At 42.0% G+C, this 17,421-nt stretch overlaps 1 protein-coding gene across 5 annotated transcripts in view; it reads right to left on the bottom strand.

Annotated features, from left to right (window-relative positions):
• The window catches only part of GRM1 (glutamate metabotropic receptor 1), a 190,795-nt gene that overhangs the window by 59,686 nt on the left and 113,688 nt on the right, over nucleotides 1-17,421 (bottom strand). For all 5 annotated transcript variants that reach the window (XM_054162741.1, XM_054162742.1, XM_054162743.1 and 2 more), the window contains exon 4: nucleotides 14,768-15,003. In XM_054162741.1, coding sequence (XP_054018716.1) covers nucleotides 14,768-15,003 — 236 coding nt within the window. The remainder of the gene's footprint in view (nucleotides 1-14,767; nucleotides 15,004-17,421) is intronic.

The following is a 17,421-nucleotide window of genomic DNA, read 5'->3' on the forward strand; positions in this document are numbered from 1 at the left end:
AGCCTTGCAGCCTTATACTTGCACTCTGACCCTTTGCTTCCCAGAATCAGAAAGCTGCTGTGACTGCTCTTGAGCTGAGGAGCAAACGGGCCTCTGCCACCCCAGCTACTAGTGTCTACTTGGACAATGTTATAATTTAACAGAGCACAGTCAGAAATGTTGGTTAAATTAAGTGTAAATTTCAAATGATTCTTAGGAGGATTCAGATACTCCCTTTAACCCTTTCAATATGCAGTACATTAATTGAAAATACACAGATCACAACAATCTGGCAGAGACATGACAGGCAATTACAGAGACATGGTAGGACACCTCACATGACTGAAACATGGTCATGGAAGGCCATGGTTTTTTTAGGAAAGACAGGACAATAGAGTGAGGTGGTGGAGTTGCTCTTTGCGCGATAACGATATTGACTTCTGTCCAGGAGTAGAAGAGGAGTTGATAGTTTGTGTGTGTGAGCTAAGGGGGAGGCTAGCATGGATGATACTGCTTTCAATGTCTATTATAGGTCACTTGATAAGCATGAGGAAGTTGATGAGGTGTTGTGGTTTTAGAGTGAGAGTAAAAACAAATCTCCCAATTCCTCCCCTTCCTCTCCTGCCTCCTCCCTCCCTTCTTATCAAGAGATAAGACAGGGAGGAAAAAAAAGCAGAGAGAGTTTTCTTAGTTGATTTACACAGAATATTTTACTCCTCCACTATGAAAGTATCAGTTTACATCAGTGTATATATGAAACAGAAAGAAAGGGACAGGAAAAATACCGTCTGGAATCCCAAAAACAAGTAAAGATGCACCTGCACGCTCGAGACCCAGAAAGTGAGAGAGTGACCCAGAATCTCCTGTCCAGGATGGTAATGCCCTGTGGTTGTGAAATGTGGTAAATCCATGATTTGTGATAGTGGGAAATATTAGTGTGTTTCAAACCACTACATGAGGCCTTCCACAGGCAGCTGACAGCAGCTTGGCAATCACAGACCCTAGTTCTCATGGGGGATTTTAACTACCCAGATATTTGCTGAAAAGCCTACTCAGCCAGCCACTGCCCAGGAGGTTCCTCCAGTGCACTGACGATAACTGCTTGATGGAAATGCTGGATGAGACAACCAGGAGGTAAGCACTACTGGACCTGACACTCATTAACAAGCAGGGTCTGTCTGAGGCAGTGAAGGTTGAGGGCAGCATTGGCTGTAGTGACCATGAGACAGTGGAGTTCAGGATTTTATGTGGTAGGAACAGAATCCCAAGCAGTATCACAACCTTGAACTTCAAGGCCAACTTTGGCCTTTTTAAGCAATTGCTAGGGGAGGTCCCATGGGACAGGGAACTAGCAGGTAAAGGTGCCCAAGATAGTTGGTTAACATTCAAGGACCTCTTTTTCCAAGCTCGAGATCAGAGCATTCCAACAAGTAGAAAATTGAGAAAGGGAGACAGGATACCCACATGGTTGAACAGGGAACTGCTGGGCAAACTCAAGTGGAAGAAGAGAGTCTACAGATCATGGAAGGAGGGGCTGGACACTTGGGAGGAGGATGAGACTGTTGTCAGAGGGTGTAGGGAGGTAACTAGGAAAGTTAAGGCCTCATTGGAAACAAACCTTGTGAGAGAGGTCAAGTACAGCAGAAAGGGCTTCTTTAAATACATTGCAGACAATACTAATATTAGAGGAATGTAGGCCCACTGCTAAACAAGGTGGGTGCCCTGGTGACAAAGGATTAATAGAAGGCAGACTTACTGAATGCTGCCTTTGTCTTTGTGCTGCTGGAGACTGTCCTCAGGAGCCTTAGACCCCTGAGGCCTCAGAGCAAGTTAGGATAAAGGAGGAGTTTGCTTTGGTTGATGAGGGTTGGAATGGGGATCAATTAAGTAATCTAGACATAAATCTAGACATAAATCCATGGTCCGGATTGGATACACCCACAGGTGCAGAGGGAGCTGGTGGAAATCATTGCTAGGCCACTCTCCATTGTGTTTGGTGTGTCTTGGGGAACAGAACAGGTGCGAGAGGACTGGAGGAAAGTAAACATCACTCCAGTCTTCAAAAAAGACAAGAGGGAGGACCCATGTAACTCTAAATCAGTCAGCCCCACCTCTATCCCTGGAAAAGTGATGGAGCAACTTATTCTCTTCACTGTCTCTAGGCATATCAAAGGTAAGAGGATCACAGGGAGCAGTCAACATAGTTTTATGAAGGGAAAGACATGTTTAACCAATCTGATAGCCTTTTATGAGGACAAAACCAAGTGGACAGAAGATAGTAGAGCAGTGGATGTGATTTATCTTGATCTCAGGAAAGCATTTGACACTGTCTCCCATAGAATCCTTGCAGCTAAACTGAGGCAGTGTGGTCTGGATGATTGGGTAGTGAGGTGGATTGTGAACTGGTTGAAGGGAAGAAGTTAGAGAGTTTTGATTAATGGGACAGAGTCTAGTTGGAGGCCTGTAACTAGTGGAGTCCTTCAGGGGTTGTTACTGCAGCAATTACTATTCAATATATTCATCAACAACCTGGAAGGGAATGGAACATCTCCCTTATGAGGAAAGGCTGAGGGAGATGGGTTTCTTTAGCTTGGAGATGAAGAGACTGAGGGGTGATCTCATTAATGTTTATGAACATGTGCAGGGGAAGTGGCAGTAGGACAGAGCCAGTCATGTCCAATGATAGGAAAAGGGGCAACAGGTGCAAGCTGCAGAACAGAAGGTTCCACTTAAACCTAAGAACAAACATTTTCACTGTGAAGGTGACAGAACACTGGAACAGGCTGCCCAGAGAGGTTGTGCAATCTCCTTCTGTGGAGACATTCAAAACCAACCTGGATGAATTCCTGTGTGACCTACTCTAGGTGATCATGTTCTGGCATGGGTGGTTGGACTAGATGATTTTACAAGGTCCTTTCCAGTCCCCAACATTCTGTGATTCTGTGATTCTGTGATGTGGCCAGAGATATGTTCTAGTACAATATCAGAGAAAATATTCTCTTTAAAGACAAGCTACGATTAGAAGCTTCTGAACATCTACATGAGGACAATGCCTCACTGATTAGAGCTTAGCGAACCAGAAGAGAAATAAGTGGCCCTAATCTTTATTCACACATTAAATTCAACAGAAAAAAAAGAAGCAGAATTCTTTCAGATTTGAAAGAATTTGAAAAGCATTCATTTTAATACCTCATTTTTTCCTGGGTGTAGACAAATGTGATGATGCAGAAAGAAAGTGCTATCCAGCCCGGCCAACCCAAATTACTGAAGAATTTGAGACCTCACAAGTAAATGGGCCCTTGTCATGTGGATTTTTAGACAAAATGAACCTGGAAAAACAGTCAAAGTGACCTTTGCAGAAAGCAGACAGTATACTGCATAGCATGATGTGTACAGTGCTATTGCTTTGAAGAGAACAGCTCTGATTTTCTATCCCTAGTGAGCTGAACCTGAATCCAGAGTTAAATTAAAGGTTTGAACTTGCAGGTTCCTCAAAAGCTGCTTTCTATTATATGAATATCAAAAAAAACTGAGCAGAAGGAAACCTTTGAAAATCATCTTGTCTCGCGCCTTGCTGTGCTGCAGTAGCCCTCTCCAGCTTAGCCAGCAGCTCAGCCTAGCTGCAATAGCTGCTTTCATTATTTTTCTTTAGTTACCTCCACCTTAGCAGAATTATATGCTCCCCAAGACCTCTCAGTATGAGTGGGAAAAGAGTTTATTCTAGCAGTGGTACTCTTTGGGGCACACACCTTCCATCAGTTTATTCTTGCAATGTATACAGCTTATTCTGTTTAGGAAGGTTTGTGGTTTGTATGGTTCAGGTTTTACTGGTCAGGTTCATAGTTTATTGTTCTTCATGCCACTGCTTGTCCAAGATCTATTAAGAGGAACTCATTAATTTTAACAGCATTATTAGCTATTTTTCAGAAGATCTCATTATGCACAAAGGGTATCTATGGGCTGCAGCTAGACATGTGTGAGTGTGTGGGTTTGTTTCTGCACATTACCCTATACTGTATTTACTTTTCACCACTATTTATGGGGTAATGCTGCCAGTAATGAATGCCCCTAAAACTTCAGCTGAGTTCAAAAACTTTTGCACTGCAGGTAAGGAAAGAAAGAGAAGATGTGATCTAATGAAAGACAAGGAGGGCTGACAGAAGGCATTTTCCTTGTTTTCTTATGGGTTACCTGTGTTATTTCGTCTATTTTACTTACTGACTCGGGTAAATGCTTACATTTAGGCCAATTGTTCTGATGTGTGACATGCACAAATAATTAATTTCTAGGAACAAGTCAATTAACATTAATTGGGTGTTTTTGTCCTCATCACAGTCCTGGTAGAATTTCAAAACACTTGTGACAATCTGGGCAGTCAGGAGTGCTGGAGTCACTCTCCAGGCACAGAAGGCAGAAGCCCCAGGAAAGAATGAGGGAGTGTAATTCATGCATCCTGTCCTTCTACAGCACCATCATTTTGCTCATGTAATGGAGAAGGCTGAAGGTTCAAGCCTCCTCAAGGATTGTTTTCTTCCTGGAAGTGGAAACTTTGACTGTTAAAATTCACAACGGAATATGGGGGTGTAAAAATTCAGATTCAGAAAAATTTTATTGTATCCTGCTGTAATATGTACATGTTCTGCAAACTGTCTTCTGTGCTCTTTACAAGAGTATATGCATACTGCTTCTTTCCTTTATTAGATAATTATGTGATACCTTCATGCATCCCAAAAGAAGCAAAATTTTTCTTGTTATTGTATTTTGAATGACAGCCTGGTTTAGAAGTATTTTTGGAAATATAAAATATTAGATGAATGTTGCGGCTTTCTTCCAAACACAAAATTTAGAAGTCAGAAACATCTTTGAGCATCAAAAGCTGTCTGCAAAACTGCCTGGGAAATAAAGTGAGACTACAGCTCTCCTGTCTTACTTACTGTAAAAACAGCCTTGACTAAAAGGGTAGCAACTAAGGTTCTTTCAAACAACTTGTCCCTAATAGGCTTCATCTAGGTGCCCAAGAACATGAGAGCAGTTTTTATGGGATGAACCATAGGATCTCCTGAGTTGTACTGAGGACAAAAAGAGTGAGACGGGACTCAACTCCTTCTCTATCACAGGTATAGAATGGGAAACCAAAGCATGAGTTAGGGAGGGCAAGTCATAGGATGCATATGGTATAACACATCTTAAAGAAGTCATAGCATGTCAATAGCTTGACTCCTTCTTCAAAAGCTTATGAATGTGTGTTGTACATACTGCCTAGGTGATTTGCAAGCAGTGACTGACCTGGCAGAGTGTGCACTGGGGCTATTGTCTTATAGTTAACTTTTTTGATCCACTGTAGTGAACATAGCTGTTACTGTGGGATACTTCTGCTGGTGCAAAATCTCATACAGGTGCTCCATAGGCAAGTCTTACAGATTTTGAGATTAAAGGAATGCTGTAAGAGAAGCACCTATGAGCACCTGACACAGCAGGTGTCTGCTGGATTGAATTCCTCCAACTCTAAAGACCAAAAACCATTCAGATAACTCTTACTAGAAATGCATTTATCCTTTTAGAGAAGTATGGGAAAACTGAAGCACATGTCTTGAAGTGCTTTGTCCACTGAAACTGGCCCCATGCTATTCCATACAAATTCATGAAAACTAAGATGAGTCGTGAGAAACAAATCTTCAATTATGAGTAGCTCTGAACTGCAGTGCTGGAGAACTGGATGTAGTCTGATAGATACATTAGCCAAGTACAAAACCATTTGAAAATGGAAATAGGTCAGCCATTAGTTTTCTGTCTTCCTCTCTGATGCAATAAATGGCAAAGAGAATTTCACAGTGAAATACAGAAAAACAAAAATCACAATAGGCATGAGTAAAGGCTCTGTAGATCTTCAAAAAAGACATTATCTAATGTCAGAGAAAAATGTAACCTTACTAAAACTATAAGGACTCTGTCTACATCTGGATGTCATAAACCCAGTTGCTTTCTAATGAGTGGGCGATAATGGTGGCAAACACTTAGGGATGCTTTTCAGAGAAATCTTAACTATGACCAAACATGTCAAGCTGGCTCCAGAAGCACCTGTTGAAATGACTGGATTTAGCAGCTTTCATACACTGTCCCACAGACATAACTATAATACTGCTGTACTTGAACCGCTGTGTTCATGTAACACCGCACCACTCTTGTAAGTATTGTGGTATGGGACTGTGATACCTAAAACACCTCTGCTTTGTGCTCTTTCAGATTATGAATGATTAAAGACCTTGACAGTGACAAAATAATCTATACTCCCTGCAGTTTTTGTCTCAAGAAGTATGACTCTGCATTATTCATATCAAAGCATAAATGCCTTTTCTGGAATATTTAGTCTTCCTCTTTTCTGCTATCATGATTAGGCTCTGTTCATCATTGGACATTCAGAACTATTTAGGTGTGATGGAAGCTTACGTCCTTTTTCTGAGTGAGTCTGCTGATGCAAAAGGAAGTTGGAGAAAGATGACACAAGCTGGGCAATTTGACACAAGAATATGGTGGCCATAAAGTCTTCGGTGGGAATGAAGAAAAGCAGCGTCCCAGGTAGTACTGATAACTACAGTGACTGTAGCATGTGATTACCTCCCCACTACACCACCCTTTACTTTGCACTTATCAGGCTGCATCTAGAATACTGCATACAATTTGTGAGCCCCCACTACAGAAGAGACTGATAACCTGGAGTACATTCAGCAGAGGATCATCAAGATGATACAGAGATATAGTCCTTGGCCTTTGAGGACAGGTTAAAGGACTTGGGCTTGTTTAGACTAGAGAATAGATGGGTCAGGGGAACCTTAAAACAGCCCTTTGTATCTACAGGGTGGTTATCAAGAAGAGAGAGATTCTTCATAGTGAAGTATTGTGGCAGATAAGAGATGATGGGCATAACTAGAAAAAAAGAGAGATTCAAACTGGATGTGAATGTTTTCACATTCAAGAAGTGGAACAGGTTGCCCAGAGGTGCTAAAACACTTTCACCCTTAGTTTTCAGGGCCCAAATGAATAAAGCACTGAGCAACCTGGCCCAAACTCATCACTCATCCTTATTTGAGCAGGGAGCTGGACCACAGTTGTCCTGAGCTACCTTCTAGAATGAGTGATTTTGTGATTCTGCTACACACTGATTGTAGTTCTCGTGGATCGATTAAGGAATTAGCAGATAAGGCAATCCTTATGGCATGACCAAGATATGAGTAAGCATCCTACAGGGAACTTGGACTGTGACCTCCTTTGGAACAGAAAATATCTATATTTCTTGTTCTTGTCCACCACAAATGCATTCCACTGACAAATAATCCTTCTCCTCAAAGATCAATTGAATCAATGAATGAATCATGAATTGCCCACTTTGCTCCACTTCACTCTGTTGAAAAATGTCTGTGCTGATTGCCTGCCAATGTATTTTATTGTCACAGCAGACAAACTGCCGTGGGCATAATCTGATGTTTGCATCAGTTCCATAACCAAGTTTGTAACCATCTCTTGTGGTGCAGAGGAGTATTCATCCCACCTGGTGTATGTAAACCACGACTATTGTGTTACCTGTCAGGGGATGAATGAAGCATTCTGTAAAAGAGCAGTTAGACCTCCATACAAGTGTTTGCACTGCACTGAGTTCTACACCATTTCTGTGTTAGTGTGACTTGCATTTATTTTTGGCCTATATGGGTTCACCAAATCCAACAGAGAAATATTTGCCACTGTATTTTTGTGGGGAGAAAACCACTCCCATTTGGGCTGTTTCTATCCCTTCAGGGAGGAGAAAACATACTACATAATTCTTGGAAGGATACTGGAACTCTGTTGCCTGACGTATGCAGTCTATCACCTAATCTTGCTGTCAGCGCACAATCACTGTACAATCTCCAAAATGTGGAAGAGGCTGAGTCATCTGATGAACTAAGGTAAGTACTGATTGTTGCTTGGGGCAGTGCCTGAGGACACATGCTAAGGAAAAGTAGTGTCAGCTCCATCCTGAGTTAGGTGGCATCTCAGTATCTCAGATTCAGAGACAGCTTTTTTTTTTTCCCTGTTACTATTAAAATGGTCTGCTGGTTTCTTCTGACTTTTCATCTGAAGAGCATGAAGAATGGTGTGAAGCTCTAAACCTTACAGAATCACAGAATGGTCTGGGTTGGATGACCATTAGGCTCAAGGTGAAGAGAAAGTTCTTCACTGAGAGAGTCGTTTGCCATTGGAATGGGCTGCCCAGGGAGGTGGTGGAGTCACCATCCCTGGAGGGGTTCAAGAGGGGATTGGATGTGGTACTTGGTGCCATGGTCTAGTCATGAGGTCTGCGGTGACAGGTTGGACTTGATGATCTTTGAGGTCTCTTCCAACCTTGGTGATACTGTGATACCTCCAAAGGTCATCTATTCCAACTCCCTCCTCAGTAATCAGGGGAGTCCTCAACTAGATCAAGTTGCCCAGAGCCCTGTCGAGCCTCACTTTGAATATGCAGGGATATTCATCTCCCAGGGCAACCTGTTCCAGTGTTCCACTACCCTTGTGGTAAGGAACCTGTTCCTAACATGCAATCTAAATCTGCTCTTCTCTGGTTTGAAGCCATTGACCCTCATCCTATCACCACAGGCCTTTGTATACGGTCTCTCTCCATCCTTCTCGTATGCCCCCTTCAGGTACTGGAAGGCCCCTATTAGGTGTTTCCACAGCCTCCTCTTTTCCAGACTGAACCATCCCAGCTCCCTCAGTCTGTCCTTGTAGCAGAGGGGCTCCAACCATTTGACCATTTTCATGGCCTTCCTCTGGACCCGCTCCATCAGGTCCATGTCCTTCCTACATTGAGGGTTCCAGACCTGGATGCAGTACTCCAGGTGAGGTCTCACCAGAGCAAAGTGGCAGAATCACCTCCCTGGATCTTCTGGCCACACAACTTTTGATGCAGCCCAGGATGTGATTTGCATTCTGGGCTGCAAGCACACACTGTCTGCTCATGTCCAGCTTCTCGTCCATCAGCACCCCCGAGTCCTTTTCCACAGGGCTGCTTTCTATCACCTCATGCCCCAGTCTGTATTGATAGTGAGGATTGTTCCAGCCCACGTGCAGAACCCTGCACTTGCTCTTGTTGAACCTCATGAAGTTCACATGGGCCTAGTTCTCCAGCTTGTCCAGGTCCCTCTGGATAACATCCTGTCCCTCCAGTTTATCAGCAGCACGACTCAGCTTGGTGTCATCTGCAAACCTGCTGATGGTGCACTGGATCTCACTGTCTATATAGTTGATAAAAATATTAAACAGCACAGGTCCCAGTACAGACCCCTGAGGGACAGCCCTTGTCACTGCTCTCCATCTGGACTTTAAGCCATTGAGCACCACCCTGTGGATGTGGCCACCCAGCTGTGACCGTTTGAGGCTGTGCCTTTAAGAGAGAGACAGCGTTGGGAACACTCTGGCTGAATGTTTTGGTACCAGAACGAAAACACTGAGATATTCTAAACGAATTTCATTGGTAGATGGGCAGAATGTAACTTTAAGTTGTAGGGCAGTTGGAATTTTTCTCAGTTTCAGTCTGTTCTGCAGTTTCAGCCTGTTCTGCTTCTGTGCCCAGAGTCCTCCTTTCTGCCCTTTTTTAAAATGGGTGCAATGTTTCCTTTCTTCCAGACACCAGGGACTTCATCTGACTGCCATGACTTTTCAAATACCACAGAAAGTGTCATGGCAACTACATCAGCTAATTCCCTCAGGACTCTGGGATGTGTTTCATCAGGTCCCATGGACTTTTATATCTTCAGGTTCCTCATAATGAGTCATGGGTCCATGCTGAGCTGCAAGACATGCTTTGTTTCCTAAAGAATGTTGCTACTACATGGAAAACATTTAAAGTACCTTAGTGGTAGGACATTTTAAGAACTCCATAGCAGAAGTAGTTTTGGCCTGCTAGATATCAAGGAAGCTACAGGATAATGGCCACATATAAAAATATATCTTTTCTACTCTGGTTAGGTGATCTTGGCTGTCTGGCAGGTGCCCACCAAGCCACTCTTTCATTCCTCCTCTTCACAGCAGGAGGGGACAAAATAAAATTAAAGACTCGTGGGTCAAGATAAAGGCAGTGAAGCCATATTGATTGTGACCAACCACTTCCTTTTTCCCCCCATGTTCCCTAGCAGTGTCTTCAGGAGGATCTGCTCCATTATCTTGCTGGACACTGAGGTGAGACTGACTGGCCTGTTGTTTCCCAGGACTTTCTTATCTCCCTTTTTGAAAATGGAAGCTATGATTCCCCTTTTCTGGTGAGTGGGAACTTCACCAGACTGCCATGACTTTTCAAATATGATGGGCATGACATCAGATGGTGTGGAAACTTTGGTCAGTTTGGGTCAGATGTCCTGCTTATGTCCATTCCCAACCTCTTGCCAATTTCCAGCCTATTGGCCTTTGAAGGGGGATGGGAGGGTGGGCAGTGGAGAGAGCCTCAGTATGAGCATTGCTCAGCAGTGGCCGAAACACTGGTGTGTTACCAGCACCTATCTAGCAATAAATGCAAAGCACAGCATTACAAGGGCTGCTATAGAGAAAGTTAACTCCATCTCAGCCAGATCAAATAGTCTGGATATAAGAAAAATTTTAGACTTGAAGTCTATTGTGTTAAGAAATAATATCTCCTATAGCCAAGAGAGAAAAAGATGGAAGGAGGAAGCAAAAGAGAGAGGGATAGGGAAAGAGATATTTTGTTATGAGAAACATGGGCTACAACATTAGCAAAGAATAAGTCAGAAAGGGCTCCCACTCATTTGGATTCTACCCAAGTGGGAAAAGTAAGTTGCTTAATTTTTGTAAAAAGGAATGATCCAAAAGAGCAGTCACTGTAAATCTCTCAGTGATTGTCTTCTCTTGCGAGAGCTTGTACTACTACCATACAATCCTAGAACACACAGGTAAGCTATTCTAGCTGTTAGGCTTCCCACAGACTTCATAGAGCAGAACACATGTGAACTCTCTTCCTTCCAGTACTGCTTCCTTTCTCACAAAAAAATATGCATGTACATTCAGAGCTCAGTGTAACATGAGAATTCCTGAAGGACAACATTGATTTTCTGAGGGACTGAATGAGCGAATTCAAGCAGTAAGTTCTGTCACCAGAATGGGAGATTTCTAGGAACTGGCTTTTCCTTCTTTTATAGAAAGCCTGCAATCACAAGCTAGTGCTGACTCAGCAGTAACGGGATGTGAGAAATTGCAAATGCAGCAGCTGTAGTTGCTTGAGGAGAAGTCCTTGCCTACCCATGAATGCTGAAAATTGAACTTCACATTCCAGTGGCAATTCTGAATAAATCACTCAGTAAAGTGATTAGGTTGTATAAGAGCAAATTATACTGGGCAGGCAGTAATTGAGTATTCTCAAATACAAACTTTGTAATTAATCTCCTTTTCAAAACAAATAGGTCCAAGTATTCTGACTCTTTCTAAATAAGGTAGTTGGAGAACAACACTGCCTTTTCAGTTTTTATTTTTTTTGTGTGTGTGTTCTGGCTGTTCCTAGGCAACCCACTGCTGGGTATAAACAAATACATTCTGCTCCCCTAAATATCACAAGTATTTTTATCCTTGGTTCTCTCTTCCATTAGATAGTTTCCTGAGGTGTTATCTCTCCTGACATGGATGATTAACTTGAGCAGTTCACTGCCTTTGAATCCATTTCTGTCCATGCAAAAGTACAGGTGTTCTTTGCTTTCACTGAAGACTACCAATGCACATCTGGAATACAGAAGAAGTCAGAACTCAGAGATAGTCACAATGTGTGCTGATAATGTACATGGACTCTTGGCACCAAAGGGGACTCAGCTTTTTCCATAATGTATGACTCTGTACTTCGTTGCAGAAATATTGACGGAATATTGTGAGGTAAGAGTGAAAGCTCTTAGACAATAATGGAGTTAAGGTGCTTGATACCAGTATTGAATACTGATGATTTTCATGGGGTGATGCAGTACTTAAGTCTGTAGTACCACAAAGAATTCTGAGCACTGTCCATCATAATTTTTAATGGATTTCAAATACTAATAGATTCTTTCCTTCAAATTTGTGCATGGAGATACTTGGTGCATGAGGGAAGAGGCAATTCAGACTCCTTTTTTCACAAAGAGCTTGTGAAGAGGACTGTCTCCAAACCTGCAAAAGGTAAAGAAGGAAGTGTCTTGGCACTGTCATACTAGACCTCCTTAGAGAGAAAGGCTCCACCAGTAAGCCCTGAAGTGACTTCTTAACCCTATAGAAATGTCAGATAAAAATATGTGTTCAGACAGCTCTGATGATGCAGATAGTCACAAATCAGTTCTGTGCAGTTAAAGAAAAATAAATGCAAAATTTTAGTGTTCCCAGTCTTGCTGGGGACATGTAGGTCTCTTGATTCTGATTATGTGGAATAGATACTTGTGATGTTTCTCTTTGGTGATTTGAAACATTTCTGAACCTCTTAGCTGTGTGTGATAAGCCTAAGGATTATTGGTGGTTCACAACCAAATTTAAGAGCTGAGTGCATTTCAGCAAATCTAAAAATTTTGAGGCTTCATGCAAAAACTCACAGCTTTGCAGAGGAAAAAAAGGTATCTGAGTGCCCAAACTGTGACTATTAACTATCAGTCCCCCAACACAGACAAATGGTTTTGTGTTCTACTAGCATTATCAGAACAAAGTGCATGCTGTCGCTGTTACAGGGTAACAGTGCTTCTGCAGCAACCTCTCCAATATTCAGTGACTTCAATCGTGAAACAGCCTGAGCTAGTTTGTGGTGGGCTGTGGTGGTTTTTCCCCTTAACCAGCCCTTATTTGTTTTCTTCCCTGAATTTGTTTAACTGCTTTTTTACTCAAGTACACTTTTAGAGTCTACAGCAACTACTGTCTGAAAACTCATCTACACATTCTATGCAGAAACATCCCATCTTGGACATCTCAAACTTGCCACCTTGTATTTGCCTTTGATGCAGCAGAGGAAGAATGACTATGGTTCAGATTGAAGATTTTCATTTCATAACCAAACAAACTACTTGAGTTTACAACAGATGCTAAGATGAAACCTTTTTAGAGTATCAGCATGAAATTTATTTATGTGTATGGAATGAACAAAACTATGCAATTTTCAGCTTCTGCTATTAAGAAAAAAGGCTAGGCATGTGTATTGTTCATCCATCATTCAAATCCTTCTTAATAATTTCTTCCTTTTTTCAGCCAAGGGAGTTAATACTCCTTTGTCTGAGCTGAAGTAGTCTCAAAGCCAATAAAAAAACAACAATGCACACACACTATAAATCAACATTTTTGTAGAGCCCAAAGATAGTGACTCATTTGAAAAAGAAAGTTACCCTGTCTGTCAGTTAGCACGTCAGGTCAGTTTTGAGTCAGTGATGGTATTTTGTGGTATGTCTCCTCTGTTATTAAGAGACCTTGGTGGGAAGGAGCAAATTTATGTGGAAGCTGTTGTTAAGATGTTATTGACAAGAAGGTGTGGTTAGTAGGTTGAGAGAGGTTATCCTTCCCATCTACTCTGCCCTGATGATGCCGCATCTGGAATAATGTCTCCAGTTCTGGGCTACTCCATTTGAGAAGGACAGGGAACTAATTGAATGAATCCAGTACACAGCCACAAACATACTGAAGGGAGTGGAACATCTCACTTATGAGGAAAGGCTGAGGGAGCTGGGTCTCTGCACCCACCTGGATGCATTCCTGTGTGGCCTACTCTAGGTGATCCTACTCTGGCAGAAGGATTGGACTAGATGATTATTCCGGGTCCTTTCTAACAAAACAAACACACAAAAAAAGAAGAAACACTAAGGGAAATCAGCCCAGGGACAGCATGAAGACCAACTGATGTAAGAATCAGGATAGACATCCATAGGAGGACAGGCTTCCTCAGTTGTTTTTTTCTAATGGAGTAACTTTCTCTACCTTCAGAGTATAATTTCTTGACTACAAACAAAATATTTACAAGCTACAAACAAAATATTTGGAAAAAAAAACCCAAAATTACTTAGTGATCACTTTATAGAAAAGTGACCAACTCTCTCAATTTACTAATAAATTTAATCTTACTGAAATATTTTAGCTTATTTTCTCAGATTCTGCTGCGCAAGAGAAAATCTCTCTTTGCAGAGACATATGCTTTTCTTGCAATCAGGTGTTACTTCTATCTGTGTGACTGTGTGTTCTTTATGCAAGTGTAACATAGTGGTTACAAACTACAAAGGCTTGAATGGATGCAGAAAAGAAAGAGTGGAGCAGATGCCTGGAAAATTTTAAGATTCATCAATTTTCTGTGAAATTTTCCTTCCATAATACTTTCTGTGAATTTCCTGATTGTTCAACTGATCAGAAAAGCTGACTTTGAGAGGAAAAGAGAAGTTTGATTTTTTTCCTGTTTTTGTTAATATTCAATGTTTACTTTTTTTCTTTTTTACAATACATTGCAAACTTGGACACACTTGTCAACATCAGCTTTGCCCTAAAACATGAAAAGGGAAAAAGTCACTCTATAATAGAGCAGGACTAAATTGAGAGGAGGACAACAGGACCGGGAACCAATGCCGAACATACTCCCACCAGGGATGGAATTTATATCTGTGTAATTAAGGGTTGCCACTTTTCATTAATGATTTATACACTGAGAAAGAAAAGAAAAACAAACAAAACCCCAAAATCACATCTCAAAAGTGGTTTTGTTGATTTTTTTGTTTGTTCATTTGTTTGTTTTGCCAGAGCACAGATTCAAACAGAAGAATAGTTGACAATTTACCAGTGCAGTTCTTCTGGAAGTTGGGATTCTCTAGTGGGTGCCCTGGGATGCGGCACTGAAATCTGTGCTGCCAGAACTCAGGAAACCAGGGGTTGCGGGTGTTGGTGTCCAGACGCAGCTTCAGATAGTAGTCATCGAATGACAACACCTCTGGAGACTGCAGTTTGATAGTGATGCCTCCATTTGCTTCAGGTTCATAACCTTCAATGACTTCATCTCTGTCTGCCCAACCATCACTGTATAGAGGACAAAAAAAAATCCACATATTAAAGAAAGACAAGAAGATTGTTTTGAAAAAGTAACCAGCCAAATGCAGTCCAGCAGCCTCAGAAAGAAGTGATTAAAGAGGAGTCTAAAGGTATGTCCAAAATTCAGGCTGAGAGGAAAAGAAAAAAGCACAATGGTGGAGAATTGTAATGAGCACTCTGATTCCTCTAAGACTGCTCATTACCTTATCTGAAATTATAAGAATATATCCTTGTTCCTCTGGAAGGGGTGTTTTGGCATAGCTTCTGCAGTGAGGTATTCATGACTGAAAAGATTCTGCCTTATATAGGCTGTCCTGTAAGGGGTGGAAACTGAAAGAATTAATTTCAATGTAAAGGAAACTGAGCCAGGATCCTGGGTGTTTTGCAGAAGAGATCTCAGCATGCATTGGGTCTTACAGCTAGAAGAGTAATTCCAATCAAACATGAAGTGAGAAGTATATTGTGTTGGAAGAGAAGGGAATAGAATACTTGATAAAGTTAACCAAACTAAAAAGAAAACCACATGCTATTCTTGCGCTGCATGAGATTCGTGAAACATGTTTGCTTTTTCTCCCTCTTTATTTTTTTCTTTTCTTCTCTTTTCTTTTCTTCTCTTTTATTTTTTTTTTAACAGTCAATGGCTTTCTCCTTTATTTCTATATTTATTCATGAAGAAAATTGTCTTTCTTGACAACATTATTTTAACAGGTCTGAAAGAAGTCTATTTGGCTTAACATCTGAGTTTTAGTTTAGTTATTTTAAAAAGAAGTGTATTGATTTAGTGTCATCCTCCAGTTCTTATTAGGGTCCCCTAAGAATAGTGATATTACTATCTAGTTTAACTGCAAATATAACTCAGCTATTTCTTACTTTTAATATGCTGGGCATGTCAAGAGAGAAATACATTATTCTGGCACCTCAGATCTAGTTCTATCCACTAAAAATCAAATCAGCAACACCACTGCTGTGAAAAATAAACAAATGAAGCACTTCCAGTGGCAAAGAGCTCAAGAGGGAAAATGGAATTGACCACTAAAAGATAAATCTCTGTTTCACCAAAAAGAGTTTTACATCCTGAACTCCAGACAAACATAAAGAAGGTCCTTGTTAGGAATCTCTTACACACAGCCTTGAAAAGAGCAACAAGGTGCAGAGCATACTACCTGAGGGAATTCAGAATAGAATAGAATAGAATAGAATAGAATAGAATAGAATAGAATAGAATAGAATAGAATAGAATAGAATTGAATTGAATTGAATTGAATTGAATTAACCAGGTTAGAAAAGACCTTCAAAATCATCAAGTCCAACCTGTCAGCCAACACTATCTAATCAACTAAACCCATCTCTTCTTAAACATCTCCAGTGATGGTAACTCCACCACCTCCCTGGGCAGCCCATTCCAATGGCAATCACTCTTTCTGTGAAGAATTTCTTCCTAACATCCAGCCTAAACTTCCCCTGGCACAGCTTGAGACTGTGTCCTCTTGTTCTGGTGCTGGTTGCCTAGGAGAAAAGACCAACCCCCACCTGTCTACAACCTCCCTTCAGGTAGCTGTAGAGAGCAATAAGGTCTCTGCTGAGCCTCCACTTCTCCAGTCTAAGCAACCTCAGCTTCCTCAGCCTCTCCTCATAGGGCTTGTGATCCAGATATCTCACCAGCCTCATTGCCTTTCTCTGGACACATTCCAGCAAGTCAACATCCTTCCTAAACTGAGGGGCCCAGAACTGGACACAGTACTCGAGGTGTGGCCTAACCAGTGCAGTGTACAGGGGCAGAATGACCTCCCTGCTCCTGCTGGCCACACTTTCTGGTACAGGCCAGGAGGCAATTGGCCCTCTTGGCTGCCTGGGCACACTGCAGGCTCATGTTCAGCCAGCTGTCATCCAGCACCCCCAGGTTCATTTCTGCCTGGCCGCTCTCCAGCCACTCTGACCCCAGCCTGTAGCACTGCATGGGGTTGTTGTGGCCAATGTGCAGAACCTGGCACTTGCATGTGTTAAATCTCATGCTTTGGACTCTGCCCATCTGTCCAGCCTGTCGAGGTTCCTCTGCAGAGCTCTCCTACCTTCTAACAGATCAACTCCTGCCCCCATCATGCTGGCCAGCTTCCAGTCATCTGGGACCTCTCCAGTGAACCAGGACTGTTGAAAAATGATGGAGAGTGGCTTGGCCAGCTCATCTGCCAGCTCTCTCAGCACCCTAGGATGGATCCCCTCCAGTCCCATGGACTTGTGGGGATCCAATTGGCTAAGGAAGTCTCTAACTACTTCCTCCTGGATTACAGGGGAACTGTAGTGGTCCCTGACTCCATCTGCCAGGTCAGGAGGACAGTTGTTCAGAAGACAACCTATCTTGCTAATAAAAATTGAGGCAAAGAAGGTGTTAAGTACCTCTGCCTTCTC

The sequence above is a fragment of the Dryobates pubescens genome, chromosome 6, assembly GCF_014839835.1.
Source record: "Dryobates pubescens isolate bDryPub1 chromosome 6, bDryPub1.pri, whole genome shotgun sequence".
Lineage (NCBI taxonomy): Eukaryota > Metazoa > Chordata > Aves > Piciformes > Picidae > Dryobates > Dryobates pubescens.